Source organism: Myotis daubentonii, chromosome 8 (assembly GCF_963259705.1).
Source record: "Myotis daubentonii chromosome 8, mMyoDau2.1, whole genome shotgun sequence".
NCBI classification, from domain to species: Eukaryota; Metazoa; Chordata; class Mammalia; order Chiroptera; family Vespertilionidae; genus Myotis; species Myotis daubentonii.
The window spans coordinates 19,268,761-19,287,977 of record NC_081847.1 but is presented as its reverse complement, the minus strand read 5'-3'; the positions used below and the strand labels follow the sequence as shown (position 1 = coordinate 19,287,977).

The following is a 19,217-nucleotide window of genomic DNA, read 5'->3' as shown; positions in this document are numbered from 1 at the left end:
GAGTCTTTTATTTATCTTTGATTTCCTCAGAGGAATACAATAGTGAATAAGATAGACACAGTCTTTCTTAAGGAACTTACAGTCTTAAACAGCCTATTTGGGGAGACAATCTACACTAATAAAAGAGAAACATGGTAATTGGCGTATGACCGCTACCCTTTTCATTGGCTAATCATCGAGATATGCAAATTAACTGTCAGCCAAGATGGCGGCGGGCAGCCAGGCAGCTTGAAACTAACATGAGGCTTGCTTCCCTCAGTGAGGGAGGAAACCAACGTTCCCGCCTGCGGCTGCAGGCCTCTGAGCCTGCAGTTTCAAACATGGTAACAAATACTGCCTGACTTCAGCCAGCAGATTCGCAACATTGTATGCAAAGGCCAGAAACCTACTTTCAGGAGCGGCGGCCTAAGAGCTGGAGCCAAGCCTCAAGCTAAAGCTGGCCCAGAATAAAAAAAAAAAAAGGAAAAAAGGAGCGTTTGGGAGTTCAGTCACCCCCAGCCTGAAAACAGCCCTCAGCCCCTCACCCAGACTGGCCAGGCACCCCAGTGGGGACCCCCACCCTGAAGGGTGTGTGACAAGCTACAAACAGCCATCATCCACTCACCCAGGCTGGCCAGGCACCCCAGTGGGGACCCCCACCCTGATCCAGGACACCCTTCAGGGCAAAGAAGCTGGCACCCACCCATGCACCAGGCCTCTATTCTATATAGTAAAAGGGAAATATGCCTCCCAGCACCGGGATCAGCGGAGCCGAGAGGCCTCCCGGCACTGGGGTCAGCATGACAGGGGGCAGCGCCCAAACACCCTGATCGGCCCTGCTCTGTGTGTGACAGGGTGCGGCACCCCAACCCCCCCCCCCCGGCCCCCCCGGGCCCTGCTCTGTGTGTGTGACGGGGTAGAGCCATAACCTCCCCATCAGCCCTGCCCTGAGTGTGAGAGTGGCGGCGCCCCAACCCCCTGATTGGCCCTGCTCTGTGGGTGATAGAGGGTGGCGCCCCAACCTCCCCCGCCCCCCCCCCCACGGGCCCTGCTCTGTGTGTGACGGGGTAGAGCCATAACCTCCCCATCAGCCCTGCCCTGAGTGTGACAGTGGCGGTGCCCCAATCCCCTGATCGGCCCTGCTCTGTGAGTGATAGAGGGCGGCGCTCCAACCCACTGATCCACCCTGCTCTGTGTGTGACAGGGGGCGGTGCCCCAACTCCCCTATATGCCCTACTCTGTGAGTGACGGGGGGGGGGGAGCTCCTCAACCCCCTGATGGGCCCTGCTCTGTGCGTGACAGGAGGGAGCTCCCCAACCCCCTGATGGGCCCTGCTCTGTTCATGACAGGGTACGGAGCCCCAACCCCCCTGATGGGCCCTGCTCTGTGTGTGACGTGGTCACGCCGCAACCTCCCCATCGACCCTGCCTTGAGTGTGACAGGGGGTGGTGCCCCAACCCCCCAATCGGCCCTGCTCTGAGCCCGACCAGGGGCTGCACCTAGGGATTGGGCCTGCCTTCTGCCACCCGGGAGCAGGCCTAAGCCAGCAGGTTGTTACCTCCCGAGGGGTCCCAGACTGCTAGAGGGCACAGGCCGGGCTGAGGGACCCCTCCTTCCCCCCGAGTGCACAAATTTTTGTGCACTGGGCCTCTAGTCATTAAATAAAGAGAGAACATTGAAACTGTGGTTAAGTGCTATGGTGTAGAGATGCATGATTTCATGGAAGCGTGAAGTAGTGGTCTTGACCTCAAAAACTTATTTGCAAAATGAGAATTTGGTCTGAGATCTGAAAAGTGTATAGCCGAGTATTTAGTATGAGCAAACTCCCTGAAGTGAGAAGGAGCATGGCAAATAGAATTAAAAGAAGGCTCAAGGTATTGAGGTAGCAGAGAATATGTGTGGTAGAGAGGAAGATAGGGTCAGATCATGCAGTAATAAACAGTTATTACTCTTTTTACCCTCAGATCAAAGGAAAGCCATAGAAGTGTTTTAAACATGTAGATAGGATTTGTGTTTCAGATCCTTGGCTGCAGTGTAGAGAGTGAACTGGAGAGTGGAAGGGTCACAGCAAGGGGTATGGGCGGTCTGTTGTATTTGAACTACTACGGTAACAAATTAAATCCCAAATCTCTTTGGCTTAACACAGTAAAGATTTATCTCTATCATATAGAGTGCCACAGAGTTGGGCAGCCCGCTTCTATCTTGAAGTATATCTCCCGAGGTCATCTTGTCAGGGGAAGATGGAGCTAGATCACTTTTAAAGAGCCAGGCCTGGAAGTGGTTTATATCACTGTGTCCACCTGTTGCTGAGCAGAATCAGTCTGGTGAACTTTCAAGGAAGGCTGGGGAATGTAGTCTTCCTGTGTGTCCAGGAAGAGGAAACAGTATGGTACACACATCTTCCAGGGGAGGTTTGCAACACTTGGGGAGGTTATTTTAACAGTTCAGATAACAGACAGTAGTGGTTTGGACTAGAAGAGTGGTGATAGAAAGGGAGAGAGATGAATGTCTTGGGAAAATATATGAGAAACCAAAGAGCTTAGTGAGGTGAGAGAGAAGGAATTGTTAGAGATGTATCAGGTTTGGGGCTTATGTAACTAGGATGGTGATGTCTTGGAAAAATATCCTATCTAATAAAAGAGAAAAATGGTAATTGGCGTACGACGATACCCTTTTCATTGGCTAATCAGGGCTATATGCAAATTAACTGCCAACTAAGATTGGCAGTTAACTGCCAACAAGATGGCGGCTAATTTGCATATGTAGGCACAATGCAGGGAGGCGAAAGGGAAAGCAGGAAGAAGCCCCCTGCCACTGACAGTGATCGGAAACCCAGGGGGGAGCTAAGAGCTGGGGGGCAGGGCAAAGGCGGCCCTGCCCCCCAGCCATGATCAGAGAATCAGGTGCCTTTGCCGCCCTGGCCAGTGATAGCAGGAAATAGGGGTGGAGCCAGCGATGGGAGCTGGGCACGGTCGAAGCCGGCAGTCCCAGGAGCTAGGGGTCCCTTGCCTGGGCCTAAAGCGGAGCCCACGATCGCGGGGCCGCTGCAGTTGCGGGTCCCCGCTGCCCGGGCCGGACGCCTAGGCCAGAGGCGTTAGGCCTGGGCAGGGGTGGAGCCTGCAACCACAGGGAGCTGGGGGTCCCCTGCCCAGGCCTGACACCTCTGCCGGAGGCCTCAGGCCTGGTCAAGGGGCCGATCCGGTGATTGGTGATCGGAGGGTGATGAGGGTCAACTCCTCCGGCCGAGGCATCAGGCCTGGGTGGGGCGCAGAGCCGGGGATTGGGGGGATATGATGGTCCCCTTGCCCAGGCCTGAAGCCTGGGTCAGAGGCATCAGGCTTGGGCGGGGGGTGGAGCAAGAGATCAGAGGGAGATGGGGGTCCCCTGCCTAGGCGTGATTCCTGGGCCAGAGGCCTCAGGCCTGGGCAGGGGCCAGAGCCAGTGATCAGGGGGAGATGGGGGTCCCCTGTCCAAGCCTGACACCTCTGGCGGAGGTGTCAGGCCTGGGCAAGGGGCTGATCCTGAGATTGGAGGGTGATGGGGGTCAACGCCTGAGGGCTCCCAGTATGTGAGAGGGGGCAGGCTGGGCTGAGGGACACTCCCCCCCCCCCCCCCCACACACACCCAGTGCACGAATTTCGTGCACCGGGCCCCTAGTCTATAATAATAAAAATGTAATATGCTAATTAGACCCGATGTCCTTCGGAACAAGTCCAGGGTGGGCTGGAGCCAAGGCAGAGGAGGCTGCTACAGCTGCCTTTTGCATGAATTTCGTGCATCAGGCCTCTAGTATGAAAATATCTTCCTTGGAAAGGAAGACTGACTAGAAGGGGACTTTGGGCATGCAGAGCTCTTTGAGACATCCAGCTGGAGATTTTAGGTAGGAAATTGGGTGTAAAGACTGCAAGCTCAGAAAAGCAGAAGTCTGAATAATGTGTGAGTCATTGGGATTAGATGATTGAAACTTCAGGCTTGGATAAAAATCTCTTAGAGATAATGTAGAGTCCTTTCTTTCCACCTGCACTGACATCCTGCCATCAACATCTGCTTTCTGCCTGATTGCTCTGCTATCACCCTCTCTGACCTCAGCTAAAACTTTTTATGTCCTCAGAGTCCTTTTGCTTGTCCTTGGGTGATTCCCTTTAGAACTTCCCAGAACAGTGATTCTAAATCTTTACCTAGTATGTTCAAACCACTGCACTTCTATAGCCTGTCAAGCACAATTTTTAGCAGTGCCTCTTCCTTCCTCCAACTGTTACCCTCCCTCTTCCTATATTAGAGGAAACTAAGATTCACATTTCCATCTGTGCTCTGCATCTCCCCAACCTCTCTAAAGTTCTGTCTCTAAATTATGAGTGTTTATGAGTATTTTCTGGATCCAAATTGCATGAGTTCAGATCTCAGTTCCACTACCAGTTTCTGTGTAATTCTGACCATGTTACTGTACTTAATCTTTCCACGCCTCTGTTTTCAAGTCTGTAAGAAGCAAATAATGGTACTAGCTTTCTCATAGAATTTTTGTTATTTCAAAGTGTCTGATAATAATAAGTACTCAGTATTATGTTTTTGGATGTTTTTTTCTCTTTAGTGTTTTGGCTTCCTTTTTCTTGTTCCCTTAAGAGCTCTTAAACTTTTAGTATGGTCAGAATTTCCCCAATAAGAAATGGATAATACTCAGTCTTTCCTTTTCCCTTCACCATTAACCCTCCTGTGTTTTCACTTTCTCAGTTCCCTGTGGATCCTCAGCCCATTACCCTGGAGTTCTGCCCCATTCCTCCAGTCTCCTGAAATGCACAGAGGCCCAATTGCCAAGCCCAGTTGTCTATTTTCAAACTCTATAGTTTTTGGTATTGATGATCTCCTTCCTCAAAATACTCTCTGTTGGCATCTTGGATGCTGTTTTTGCCCTTCTTACTTTTTCTTCTTAGCTTTCCTATCATTTCTTCTTAGTCCCCTTGACTTGTTTCTCTTTTGCTACTTAATGTTGGTGATTCTGTGATAATGGCTGTAGTCCAAAATATCTATTAGTTTCATCTTCGTATTTCCAGTTGAAATCTCCATCTTAGATGTTTTACACATTCCTCAAAATTAACATGTCAGCCCTAGGTGGTTTGCTAAGTGGTGAGAGCATTGGCCCTTCGACTGAAGGGTCTCAGGTTTGATTACAGTCCAGGGTATGGACATTGGTTGCAGGCTTGATCCCTGGCTCTGGTTGGCCCTGGCATGCGCGGAAGATAATCAATCGATGTGTCTCTCACATTGATGTTTCTCTCTGTGGGTGTCTCCTCCCTTCCGTTCTAAAAATCAATGGGAAAAAAATATCCTCATGAGGATTAAAAAAAAATTTTTTTAACATGTTAAATTGTAACCATCTCCCCTTTCTGCTGATTCACCACAAACTTTCTACTTACCAGTCTAGAGAATCCTGGATCTTCTTTAATGCTGCTACTTTAAAAAATATATATATATATTGTTATTGATTTCAGAGAGGAAGGGAGAGGGAGAGAGAGATGGAAACATCAGTAATGGGAGAGAATCATCGATCTGCTGCCTCCTGCACGCCCCCTACTAGAGATGGAGCCTGCAACCCAGGCATGTGCCCTGACCAGGAATTGAACTGTGACCTCCTGGTTCATAGGTCAATACTTAACCACTGAGCCATTCTACTGGGCTGATGCTACTTCTTATGGTTTCACTCAGCGATATTAATTCTATTTATGGTTTCACTCAGCTATATTAATTCTACTTTGAAATGCCCTTGGATTTTTTTTTTGTTTGTTTTGTTTTAACTGCACTGCTGTAGTTCAGAGCTTTCTCTTCTGGATATTTGTAACTATCTCAAAAATGGTTTTCCTGCTTCCAGTGTCTGCCAGTTTCTTAGTGTCTCTTCATTAGAGACCTGCACAGACCTAAATTTTGATTTAAAAAAAGCTCAAATTCCTCCTTACTGAGGCTTTTAAGATGCCTGCAAGTTACAGCTTAATTTGTCTGAGATTAGTTGCATTTTAATTGCAGAATATACATTTCCTTTCTGTTTTCAGTTACTGGTACATGATTACTTTGATTAATTTCTAAGTCAGGATATAAAATGCTTGAGATACTTCACTTAGATGTTGACAGATAAATTCAAATATTGATTGGTTAGATATAAGTCTTTAAATATACTGTCTTCATGCTTTTCAAGATGGGTTAGACATGTGAGCCTAACAAATCAACATAGGTAAACTTGGGTGCTTAGAAGAATTGGAGTCTGCTTTTATAGGGTGTCCCAAAATTCACGCAAGATTTGAATTTTGCGTGAGCATTAACAACAACAACAACAAAAAATAAAAGTCTAATTTTACTTGGTTTATTGAATCAGATTCTAATATCTGTTGTCCTTTGATTTCAATCCCTTCAATTTGATAAACATTACCAAGTACCAATTATGGCCCAGGAGCAGGGACAATGAAGACCACGGCTTTGCGTAGGTGCCAGCAAAGCCGTGGAGGCCATTTACCCGATGTGCTATTCCATACATAACCCTATACTGTATACTTTATGAATCAATAAAAAATTTACAATTTTTAATTATAAACCTGTGTTTTCTATCAAAGTTACTTCTTGCGTGAATTTTGGGACTCCATGTAGTAGTTATTCACTATTTTGTTATTTTGAACATTTTTTTCCTCTGTTCAAAATAGCAAAGTAATCGTAACTTCCTGTACACAGATGAACTATGAAGATCATAAGCAGTAAAAGGTTTAAGAAAAGTGCTTTTTAATAGTAGGAAAGTGATAAGATTGTGTAGCTTTTGTAGTAATTTTCTAGTCTTAATTTTTCTATATTTACCACTTCATTATTTTAGAGTGAAATATTCATTTATAAACAAAATGTGGAATAGGTTAGACAGGATTGAACTGGATTATGATTATAGGTTAGATTAGATGGGATTGAAGTGGATTATACTCTTTTAATTAATATTATTAAATGGCCCAAGTACATTAATGTTAACTAAATGCTGGGATCTTAGTGTATTTTAATCCCCAGAATTCTTGCATACATTTTTAAAGTAACAGCTTTATTGAGATACTAGAGGCCCAATGCATGAAATTCGTGCAAGAGTAGGCCTTCCTTCCCCCGCTGCCGCCACCGGCTTCCCTCTGGCACCTGGGACCTGGGCTTCCCTCGCAGAGGGAGGCCCTGCCCACCTGCTGCAGCCTGCCGATTGGTGGCTGGGCCTCCCTCTTTGGGGTGATCGCGGAGCCTCCCCGATTGATTGCCCCTCCAGTCAGTGGCCTGACCCTCCTTCTATGATGCCATCATGGGGCGATGGCCGGGCCCCCGACCAATCGCATTGCACCGCCTTGGCTGGTCTGGCACCAGTGGGTATTATAGCATGGTCATCCAGATGGTCTTCTGGCTGTCTGACCTAATTAGCATATCACACTTTTATTATAGATAATTCACACATCATAAAGTACAAGTCACTGGTTTTCAGTATATTTACAAAGTTGTGCATCCACATTGCTATCAAGTTTCAAAACATTTTATCACTCCAAAATGAAAACGCCATATCAATTAGTAGTCATTCCCCATTCTTCTTTCCTCTTAGCTCCTCTTAGCTTCCTGTCTATGGATTTGCCTATTTTGAACATTTTGTGAAAAAAAGAATCATATAATGGGGCCTTGTATGCATGGCTTATTTCACTTAGCATAATGTTTTTCAAGGTTTTTCCATTTTGTAGCATGTATCAGTACCTCATTTTTTATGGCTGAATAATATTCTATTGTATGTATATGCCACATTTTGTTTATTCATTCATCAGTTTTTCCTAATTTTTTACTGTTATGAATTATGCTGCTATTAATATTCATGTACAAGTTTTTGTATGAACTTATGTTTTTATTTCTCTTGTGAATATACCTAGGAGAGTGGCATTGCTAGGTGTTTAACTGCATGTTTAACTTTCTGAGGAACTCTGCCAGACTGTTTCCCAAAGCAGCAGCACCATTTAACAGTTCTGTCAGCAATGTATAAGTGTTCCAGTTTTTCAACAGCCTCACCAGCATTTGTTGCTGTTGTCTTTTTGGTTATAGCCATCCTAGTGGGTGTGAAGTAATAGCTCATTGTGGTTTTGCCCTAAGACCACTATCATGAGCATTTTTCCCGAGTGTTTATTGACCATTTTTATATCTTCTTTGAAGAAATGTCTATTCAAATCCCTTAAATTGGGTTGTCTTTATTTTTATTGTTGAGTTAGAAGGGTTCTTTATATATTCTGGATACAAGTTTTCATTGGATACATGATTTGCAAATACTTTCTCCCAGTGTATGGGTTATCTTTTCACCTCACATGTATTTTTATTTCTTAAGCAAATTACTTGATATTAATTTTGGGTTATCAATATTTTTGCATTGTTCAGTATTTATATTCTGTTAAGTTTAAATTCTTGCTTTAGAAAAACTAACATGCAAAACCAAAGAAGTTAATGAAGTAAAGTTAATATAAATAGCACATTCCTTAAAAAAGAGGAAAAGATTAAAAACTGGTTTTAGAACTTTTGCTATCAAGATCTTTTGTAACTGCTTTCTCATCTCAAAATAGCAAATATAACATAGTAAAAGGTTTATTTTTCTGGTCAATATAATACCAAATTAAACTGTGTTCTTTGTCACAGCAGTAAACATACTCTGATTTATTCTTTCTTTAAATTGAGATATAATTGACATATAACATTGTTAAGTTTAAGGTGTAAAAGTTGTTGATTTGATACATTTTTATATAGCAATATGATTACTATCATAGCATTAGCTAACCAACACCTCTATCATATCACATAAATATCATTGCTTTTTGTGGTGGGAATAATTAAGATTTAGTCTCTTAATAATCTTATTTATTCTTATCTTAATTTAAAACTTGGAGATTTTTTTAAAGTGTAATTTTAAAGGCATTTTACTATTATGTTACTGAATATTAATCTCATAATTTTGAAATGTGAGTAGAACAAAGACCTTTTAATTATTTTATTAGTGAAAGCTATGCCATAGGAATAGAATAATTTTTCCAGCCCAGCCACTCTGGCCATTTATTATACTTATGAAAAGAATTTGGGGTGATATTAATAATCAAACTGGGAAGTTGACTACCTCCAGTCAGGGCTCTGAGCCACCTCTACAAGATAAAAAAAAAAATAATCCAGCACCTCAGAAGTACCTTTTTTCAGGTTTTAAGGTATGAGGGGCTGCATAGATGACTCATCCCTTAATCCCACATAATAGTGATGAATGGCTTATATATGTAATCTTGTAAATGTTCAGTGACTGAAATTAGTGATTGCAGCTCAGGTATTCCAGTTTCCCTATTGGATGATAAGTATGCCTTAAAAATTGTAATAAGTGTCTGTCAGTCTATAATCAAATATATAGTTTTTATATTTGGCACAATAAAAATTACAAACCTCTTTCTGATTTCCTTTTCTTATTATAGGCCTCAGGAGTGCAAGTTGCTGATGAAGTATGTCGCATTTTTTATGACATGAAAGTTAGGAAGTGTTCCACACCAGAAGAAATCAAGAAAAGAAAGAAGGCTGTCATTTTTTGTCTCAGTGCAGACAAAAAGTGCATCATTGTAGAAGAAGGCAAAGAGATCTTGGTTGGAGATGTTGGTGTAACCATAACTGATCCTTTCAAGCATTTTGTGGGAATGCTCCCAGAGAAAGATTGTCGCTATGCTTTGTATGATGCAAGCTTTGAAACCAAGGAATCCAGAAAAGAGGAGCTGATGTTTTTCTTATGGTAAGCAGTGATAGAAATAGTGAGTCTCTGTAAAAATCAGAGTTAATGTCATTGTTAGTTTAGCATTTGGAGAGCCAGTATCTGCAGCCAAAGTAGTTTTCAGTCAAGTGGTCTGCAGTCATTGTTGTTTAATTTTTATTTACAAGGTTTCTGGTAAATTTTTATTTATAAGATGGGCAAAGGGGTGGGGGAATCAAGGATATCTGCATAGTGTCACCACTAAAAAATTTAAATTAAAAGAAAAGAAAAGGTCTTAGCTAGATTGATGTTTGTGGAACCAAAAATAAATTTTAACTAGTCTTTGTTTACTTGAAAGGTGACTTTCAGTAGTCAATTATTTTGGCAGTGGAAGGAGGCAGAGGGGTAGACTTCTATGCATCCTCTGAACTCCTTATAAGCTAAAATTTCTCTAAAAACTCTTCCTAGGATACTGAGAAGAAAGTTTATCTCACCAAAATCCTTCTCTAACTTGTAATGCCAGGAACCAGCCTCCTACTTTTTTAAACATCTATACTTTATTTGTGCCTGGAGTTTGCTACTTTTGAAGTTGGTACTATCATTGCCTCCAACTGTGATAGGTCACACTGTCCATAAGGGTAGCCACTAGTCACTAGCTATCCTATCTAATAAAAGAGAAACATGGTAATTAGCCGTACCTCCGCTACCCTTCCCATTGGCTAATCAGGGTGATATGCAAATTAACTGCCAGCCAAGATGGCAGCTGGCAGCCAGGCAGCTTGAAGCAAACATGAGGCTTGCTTGCTTCAGTGACGGAGGACTCCAACGTTCCCCGCCAGCCGCCGCCAGCATCTGAGCTTGCAGTTTGAAACATTGTTACAAATATAGAAGCTAAACAAAACCCCAGAAACCTGCTTTCAGCCAGCCGGGATCTCAGAGCTGGAGTTGATACAGTGTTTCAATTATAGAACCCAAACAAACCAGATACCTGCTTTCAGCAGCCGAGGCCTCAGAGCTGGAGCCAAGCCTCAGAGCTAAAGCTGGCCCAGAATAAAAAAGAAAAAAAGAAAAAAAGGAGCAGTTGGGAGCTTCAGTCACCCGCCAGCCTGAAAACAGCCCTCAGCCCCTCACCCAGACTGGCCAGGCACCCCAGTGGGGACCCCCACCCTGAAGGGTGTGTGACCAGTTGCAAACAGCCATCATCTCCTCACCCAGACTGGCCAGGCACCCCAGTGGGGACCCCCACCCTGATCCAGGACACCCTTCAGGGCAAACCAGCCGGCCCCCACCCGTGCACCAGGCCTCTATCCTATCTAGTAAAAGGGTAATATGCCTCCCAGCACCGGGATCAGTGGAGCCACGAGGCCTCCCAGCACTGGGATCAGCGTGATGGGGCAGCGCCCAAACCTCGTAATCGCCCTGCAGCTCTCTGTGTGATGGGGCGGGGCCACAACCTCCCTATCCACACTGCTCTGTTCGTGACAGGGGAAGGCGCCCCAGCCCCCTGATCAGCCCTGATCTGTGCCTAATGTAAACTTAATTTCTGTTACATTCCAGGTATTGTGTTATGGCCTGGGGAAACAGCTGGTAAAGTCCTTGCCATTCTGGGATTTACAGCTGAGTGGCAGCTAAATAAGATTTTGACTTAAATATTTATTTATTTGTTTATTCATTTTTTATGAATATATTTAGTAAGGTTTTAGCTTTTAAATTGGTGAATACAGGTGGGGAGAAAGTAGGTTTACAGTTGTGAGTATAAGAAACACAGTTTATTCTTATATTATCATTTATTAACTAGAGGCCCAGAGCACAAATCTATACACAGGTGGGGTACCTTAGCCTGGCCAGCGATTGAGGCCTATCAGGGGGCTGGTCGGTCAGGGGGAGGGGCTCCGGGAGGTTGGCCAACCATGGGAGGTTGGCTGTGGGAGTGCACTGACCACCAGGGGGCAGCTCCTGTGTTGAGTGTCTGCCCCCTGGTGGTCAGTGCACGTCATAGCGACTGGTCAACTGGTTATTCGGTCGTAATGGTCACTTAGGCTTTTATATATATAGATTATTGTATTATTTTCCATACAAACAATTATAAGCCTAATTTTGCCCCACTCTCCCTATATTTCCTTCATCTGCCCCTGGTTTTTGTACTTTTTATTTACTATGAAAATGATCCTCTACATCAGTGGTTCTCAACTTTGGCTGCACATTAGAATCACCTGGGAATCTTTTTAAAATCCTGATTTCTGGGCCTCATCCTCCAGAAATTATGTTTCTTTGTTATGGGGTGAGACCACAACATTAGTAATAAAGAAACAGAATTTCCAGAGGATGAGGCCCAGAAATCAGGATTTTTAAAGAAAAGGTGAAACCATCAGGAATGTTCCATAACAGGCTGTTTAAAGGGCCCAGGGTACAGCTCTTACCTAGTGTTTTTTAAATCTTGTCTGAGTCAAATCAGAGCAGTGATTATTTTTTCCTGTCCCTGACCTATTTTGCATAAGAAAAGTACCCACTTAACTTTGCAGTTCAAACATTTGCCAGACCTGAGTTTATTGTTATGACTTGCCTCCCTCCTTTGACCTTAGGGTTGGGAAGAATAAGCATCTGAGAGATACAGAGACTGTTCTTTTCCTGGCTCCCAAGAATAGAATCTCCGAGCTGTGGGAGTAGACTAGGTGAAGTCCATGTCAGCCCATGGTGTTAAGGACTGTGGCACATCCTGGAAATACGCAGTGAAAAGGATTAAGTGTTTAAAGGATTTAACAACACTCCATTTATCCTTTGTTATCTTGGTAGTATGGAGTGGAGTTGGGCCTGAGGGTAGGTGGTGGTGTGGGGAATGATGCATTCACAGATAGTTTGGATAGGATAGGATTTTTCTGTCAATTGTTACTATTTCTGGTATTTTTCAATATTGCTGGTGAAGAAAGTGGTGAAGCGTATACTTTGCTTCCAGTGTTCATTCAACATGGGGCCAGCACAAAAAAATCTTATAGATCAAGATAGTAGTAACTATTGACAATTAAGGCATAGCTATTGCTGAATTGCCATTAAGCTTTAAAAAAGAAATCCTTCTGACATGTTTATTATGTTAGACTAAGATGGAAAACAAGTAGTCCTGTGGTCAGAATTTGCTATTGTAATAGACATAAAAGGGGTAAGAAGGGAACTTTTATAATATGTTCTTTTTAAAGACATCGGAAGCAAAAATGCTAAGATTACTAGCATTTCTTAATTTGGGTGGCACATACTTGATTAACAGATTATTCTCTGTACTTTAAAACTTTTTTTTAACCAGAAGGGGTTAAATATCCTAATATATATATAAAAACCCAGGGTCCGTAAGGACTGAAGACTCGACCGACTGGAAGTCAGTCCTGGGTTGCTGTGGTGACCCAGCACTGACTGCTGAGGGGGCTGCGGATCAGCCTGGAGAGAGGCCCAAAAAGAGAGGCAGGGTCTGGTCAGCCGTTGCCTCTCTCTCTCCCCGGGCTTCGCCAGCAGCTGTGCCTCTGTTTCTCTCCAGGGGCTGCTGATCAGCCCCGCCTCTGTGATCAGGCCTAGAGATAGGCCCGGAGACACTGACTGGCATAGAAACTGACCAATCAGAATCAAATCTTGGTGAAGTGCAAGGAGCCAATGGCTGCCTAGGAGGCGGAGCTTTTGACACTGGCATAGAAACCGACCAATCAGAACCTAATCTGGGTGAACTGTGAAGGCAGAACCTAAGGTGGGGGCTGAGGAGGGCTTTTATAGGCAACAGCTGTTTGGTGTAAGGCAGGGGTAGGCAACCTTTTTGTGAGTGCGTGCCAAAACCAGCAAAATCTCTGACTCAAAATTCTGCGTGCCAACCCTACTTTTTGAGAACATATTACGCCTACTTGATATCTCTTAAGGTGTACATATGTGAAGAACCTTGAAGAAATAATAAAATTCATTCGAGTGACAAAAACACAGTATATGATGATGAAAAACACATTTATTTTTTAATGTATACGTGTACACTGATAGTCCGACAGAAAACTTTATGACTCCGTTTGACATTATCAGTGGGACTTTTGCTGCTGCATCACTGATGACAGAGATTTTACATCAGGTTTATATTTCATGACCTTCAGAGATATGCACGAGCTACTACTTTAATCCGTCAGGCTACTCCTATTACAAGACTTAACAAAATTCATCACTGAGAACAAAGATTCACAGTTGTAAATGGAAGATTATAAGAGAGGGTTTTGTGTGCCAGCAAAAGTTACTGGCGTGTCATGTTTGGCACGCGTGCCAGGGGTTGCCCACCCCTGGTGTAAGGTATAAGAAAGCAGTTCAATTTTTTAATGACCGGTTCAGCAGTATAGTGCAAATAGCTGGCAGTCAGTCCAGATATAGAGATTTGTATTTTTGTCTGCGAAGGGCATCTCCTCCTGCTGGAAAAGCCCCCCCCCCCCGCCCCCCCCCCCCATTTAAGCAGTCTATCCTGTGTAATCTATCTATACTAATAAAAGGGTAATATGCATGCTAATTAGACCGAGTTGACCGGCCATCTTCCGGATGTCCAACTTCCTTCTGGACAAAGCCATGATGGTGGAGGCCGAGGCAGAGTGGGCAGTTGGAGGTGAGATAAGGCCAGCAGGAGAGGGCAGTTGGGAGTGAGATCAGGCCTGCAGGGGAGGGCAGTTGGGGGCGATCAGGTAGGCAGAGGCAGTTAGGGGCAATCTGGCCAGCAAGGTAGAGCAATTAGGGGCGAGATCAGGCTGGCAGGATAGGGCCATTGCGGGTGAGATCAGACCAGCAGTGGAGGGCAGTTGGGGGCAAGATCAGGCCGGCAGGGGAGGGCAGTTAGGAGCGATCAGACAGGCAGGCTGAGGTAGTTAGAGGCGATCAGGCAGGCAGAGGGCTTAGGGGCGATCAGGCAGGCAGGCAGGCAGGTGAGTGGTTTAGGAGCCAGCGGTCCCAGACTGCGAGAGGGATCTGGCCTAAACAGGCAGTTGGACATCAGGCCTAAACAGTTTGGAGAGGGTGCAGGCTGGGCTAAGGCAACACCTTCTCTCTCCCCTACCACCCCCCTCCAGCCCCCCCCCCCCCCCGCACGAATTTCGTGCACTGGGCCACTAGTCTTATATAAAAGTCGTTATTAGCCTAAACTCAAGCCTTTATTGATAAAAAATATATTTTTTAACATTATTTTAAAGAAAACAAATTCGGTAATATAATGGATTATCCAGTCAGTGTTGGTTGTTTATTCTGGCCCCATTAATCTGATTTTTAATCAGTAGTTCTCTACTTTTTTCCCACTTGTTCAGCCTGAGCCATTCTGTGTTTGCCACTTGCAACAGTTCTCTATAAGAAGGTGGGGACATAGAAAAATTTTGTAGTTAGGAAAACTCTCCCAGGATAGTCTGAGGACCCTTCCCCATTACTGATGTAAATGTGTAACACGATGTAAATTGTACTTTCTCTAAACCAGTTTTTTCATTTTTGGCATCTCTTTATCCAGGGCACCAGAACTAGCACCTCTGAAAAGTAAAATGATCTATGCGAGCTCCAAGGATGCAATTAAAAAGAAATTTCAAGGTATGATCTAGATTTACTTCCAAATACTTAGAGGTATGGTGAGCCCCTGAAATGGGGCTACATCTTTTCTAGGGAGCACCTTATTTTCTTTGGAGAACCTTGCCATGGAGGGAAGCATTGTTTTGAGAAAAAACCCAGAAGGTTAAACCTGGTTTTCAGTGTCCTCTGCCTTGCACTGGTCACTTTGGGTCTGCATGGCCCATATTTAATAACCTCATTCTCTCCACATTGTGTAGCACTTGTTCAAGCTGGTTTTAAACTTGTTTGAGATGCTGTCAAGTTTCTCACATAACAGATGGAGACTAATTGGTTTACATTGGTCATACTAAATGATAACTTTGTTCTTGTCTTTTTAAAAAATACATATTTTTATTCATTTCAGGGAGGAAGGGAAAGGGAGAGAGATAGAAACATCATCGATGAGAGGATCATTGATCAGCTACCTCCTGCACACACCCCCACTGGGGATTGAGCCTGAAACCTGGGCATGTGCTCTGACCAGGAATTGAACCGTGACTTCGTGGTTCATAGGTTGATGCTCAACCACTGAGTCACACTGGCTGGGCTGCTCTTGCCTTTGATTATAGTTAAAGTTGAAAAAGGAAAATGCTTATAAATGGGAAAGGATACTTTTATCTCTAGCTTTACTTTGGAATGGTATAATTTTAGGTAATTGACTCATCTGTATCCAAAGGAAAGTTCCCTCCTTGAGCTGGCCAGTTATGTTTGACTTGCCCACTGGGTGATTGGGATCCTGATGAGATGGCCTGACCATACTGTCTCCAGCCAGGAGGAAATGTTGGTATGCTGGAAAGAGCATGGGGCAAGTGCCCAAAGGCCTGCATTGAGGGCTAAGCTTGTCATCTAACTGCTGTGTGACCTTGACCAAAACCGCTAAACCTCCTTGGGCCTTGATTCTCTCAGCTGTAGAACGAGATCATCTTGTTTGTGGGAGCTTAGTCTCAGAGGTTGCCCTACCTCCTTCCTGCCATGGCTAACTAACTCCAAACAGCTGGGCGAGCCAAGGTCATAGGACTTGCCCAGTGTGGTTTTTGTTTTGTTTATTTGACTGTGACTGACTTTTATGTTCTTGTAGTTGAACAGGTTTGCCCTAGCTTGTTTACTTAGGAAAGCAACATGCTCGCTTTCTTTCCTGAAACCTGCTGCTGTGTAGTTCAGGCCTTGCAGGTTCTCCATGCCTTCGAGTTGATGTTGGCCCATTACCCAGAAGTGTGTTCACCAGTTGGTTAACTGATGTTTTAACATGACTCATTAAAGATGGCCACCTTGTCACCTTTTTCTAGTGAAACCAGACTGGCTTTCTCAATCAGTCCTAAGTGGTCCAAAAGCTAGCTGACCTCTTATGCTTTCAGCAGCTTAAGAAATTGTCTTAAAATTATGGAAAGTCAGAAACAATGTAGGTATTTAAAAGATTGTTATTTACAGAGAAGCTACTGTATGTAATTCCATAATTGAGCTCATTCTTCAGTGTGGTGATGTAATTTTTCTGAGAAAGCAATTAGTAATACATTTTACAGTTTCCATTGTGATAGAGTTCTCAAATATATAATACACTAAAGAGCTGTTTTGTAGAATTAAAGTATGCCATTTGTAAATATTTTTACTCTTCAACACAGTTGACTAAATCAACTGCAATCAAAACATCATATTCGTATTTTTACTTATTTTTTAAAAATACTTCTAGACTTGCTTTTTAAATTTTTATTGAAGTACATCATATCTATAAAAAAAAGCTTATGGCATAAATTATATTGTAGAACTCAATGAATTTTCACAAACTGACATAATTCTTGTTTCTAGATTTACTGACCAGTACCCCAGAAGTCTCACTCCTGCCCCTTCCAGTCACACCACTTTCTTTTACTCTTTTATCCAAAGGATAACCAATACTCTGGCTTCTAACAGCATAAAATAGCTTTGGCTGATTTTGTGTTATATAGAATCATCCAGAATGTACGCTTCAGTCAACATTGTTTAAGTCATTCATTTTTATGCATGTAGTTATAGATTATTTATTCTCATTACTGCATAGTATATTGTTATTTGTGTATACCACAGCTTTTCTATCCATATTAGAATTGGTCTTTTAAAACAGCTGGCTGTCTTAGAGAAATAGGTAAACTACTGTCATAATTCTAAATAGAATTATTTTTCCTCCGTAGGCATAAAACACGAATGTCAAGCAAATGGGCCAGAAGACCTCAATCGGGCTTGTATTGCTGAAAAGCTAGGTGGATCCTTAATTGTAGCTTTTGAAGGATGCCCTGTGTAGATCATGGTTCAGTGCCACAATGAAAAGCTTCCATGTTTAATGTTATCCTCTTGCTATATAAGTAAAGCAAATATGTTTAGGCCAGGGTCTCACTGAGGGGGAGCTATCTTGTCATCTGTTAAACTAAATATTCTATAAACATGTGCAAACAGCCCTAAATAAATCTAAAATCTAAAGTTCTATTGGTATGAAATTAAATTCTTATTGGTCATTCATAATTCTTAATGCCTGTTTTGATGAGTTGGCTTGTAAAGATTTTTGCTAAGCTCCTTTTTAATAATGCAGTTCACAAAACAGTGCATATAAGAGAACTGTTGTATCTTTGTTAACTTCAGCAATTTGTTTCTTTAGCTTAGAGAATTGGTCATAACCTGGTTATAATTATTGCCCAAATTCTTTATTCTCTCTTGAGTGAAACTGAATAATGGAAAATAATTCTCACATGTAATAACACTAATATACTAACTACAATAAGATTAAGTCAGGCAGTCTTTTAATTCTACCAGATGTGTAATGAAGACTGTCTCAGAATTGTGAATGCTTATACCAGTAATCAGCGCTGATCTTGCAAAGCACTATTTCAAGCACATAGTTGGAGTACAGGAAACAACTCCTTGCACCTGTGGTGAGCTCTCCACTTACTAGATGGGAGACTGTTCTGAGAGTGACCTTGCATCTAGAGAATCATGTGTCCTTAGGAGAATGTGCAATATCTTGTGTAACAACCAGAAAAGATGCAAATTAACATTCCATTGTAATCCACTTTGTTAATGAAAATGATAAAAACGGTGTATTGATAAGCTAGGACACTTGTGAAAATTTTAATTGTGTCTTCTTCAGAACTTTGTTTCTGGCACAGTAAGGTGGGGAAGCACATTAGGTGTATGATTACTCTGGGGCCTGGGAGAACTTCTTAATTTCCTAGAGCAGTTTCTCAACTGTATGTGAAATGGGGAGCAGGTATGACAAAAGATGACACCCATAGAAAACTGCTACCTGATGACACTTGGAAGTGGTTGTCTTAACATCACAGACATAACACCTTGAACAATATAGAGATGCATAAACAGTTGAACTTAGAAATAGCTGTACTGGCTTTATGTAATAAAGGAAGCATTTTTAACTTAATCTCTTGTGTAATTATTCACATGTGAGTTGGGTATAAAGGAGATTGTCTTCCATATATGGGGCAAGTTATGGAGGTTTGAGTATTTTGGACAATTACAGTTAAGATCACAGCTCCCTCTTCTTATAAAATGAGAAAGTTGGTATGAAAGTTGGGAATCTTTCTTATTCCAAATGTTGATCCAAACATCAGGCTTTTAAATCCTTTGATTTGTTTGAGGTGCAAAAAAAGGCTTTAATTAAAATACTTTTCAAAATTGTCTAGAAAAAAGTGCTGGTTACTGGTTTACTGATAAGCTGCTTGTCATTCTTTCATCCTGAATTTCTTGTTTTACTATTTGCAATGCTTTTAGTGACTGTTTTTATTAACAGGCCTCTTGAAAAGCATTGCAGGCCCAAGGTTGGCCTACTCAGGAATCAGCCATGTAGCTAGAACCAGGTATTTGGTCAGGGAGTTTTAGAAAGTATTTTGTGTGGTTTTAGCTTGGACATGTGATACAACTTGGTTTAACC

The 19,217-nt window shown here is 42.8% G+C and overlaps 1 protein-coding gene across 2 annotated transcripts in view; it reads left to right on the top strand.

Annotated features, from left to right (window-relative positions):
* DSTN (destrin, actin depolymerizing factor) overlaps positions 1 to 18,707 on the top strand; it is a 48,611-nt gene extending 29,904 nt beyond the window's left edge. The window contains exons 2-4 of one of the 2 annotated variants that reach the window (XM_059705481.1): positions 9,453 to 9,760; positions 15,180 to 15,286; positions 17,470 to 18,707. In XM_059705481.1, coding sequence (XP_059561464.1) covers positions 9,453 to 9,760; positions 15,180 to 15,286; positions 17,470 to 17,579 — 525 coding nt within the window. In that variant the 3' untranslated portion in view covers positions 17,580 to 18,707. The remainder of the gene's footprint in view (positions 1 to 9,452; positions 9,761 to 15,179; positions 15,287 to 17,469) is intronic. The other variant, XM_059705480.1, reaches the window with a different exon arrangement.
* Positions 18,708 to 19,217: the final 510 nt, after the last annotated feature.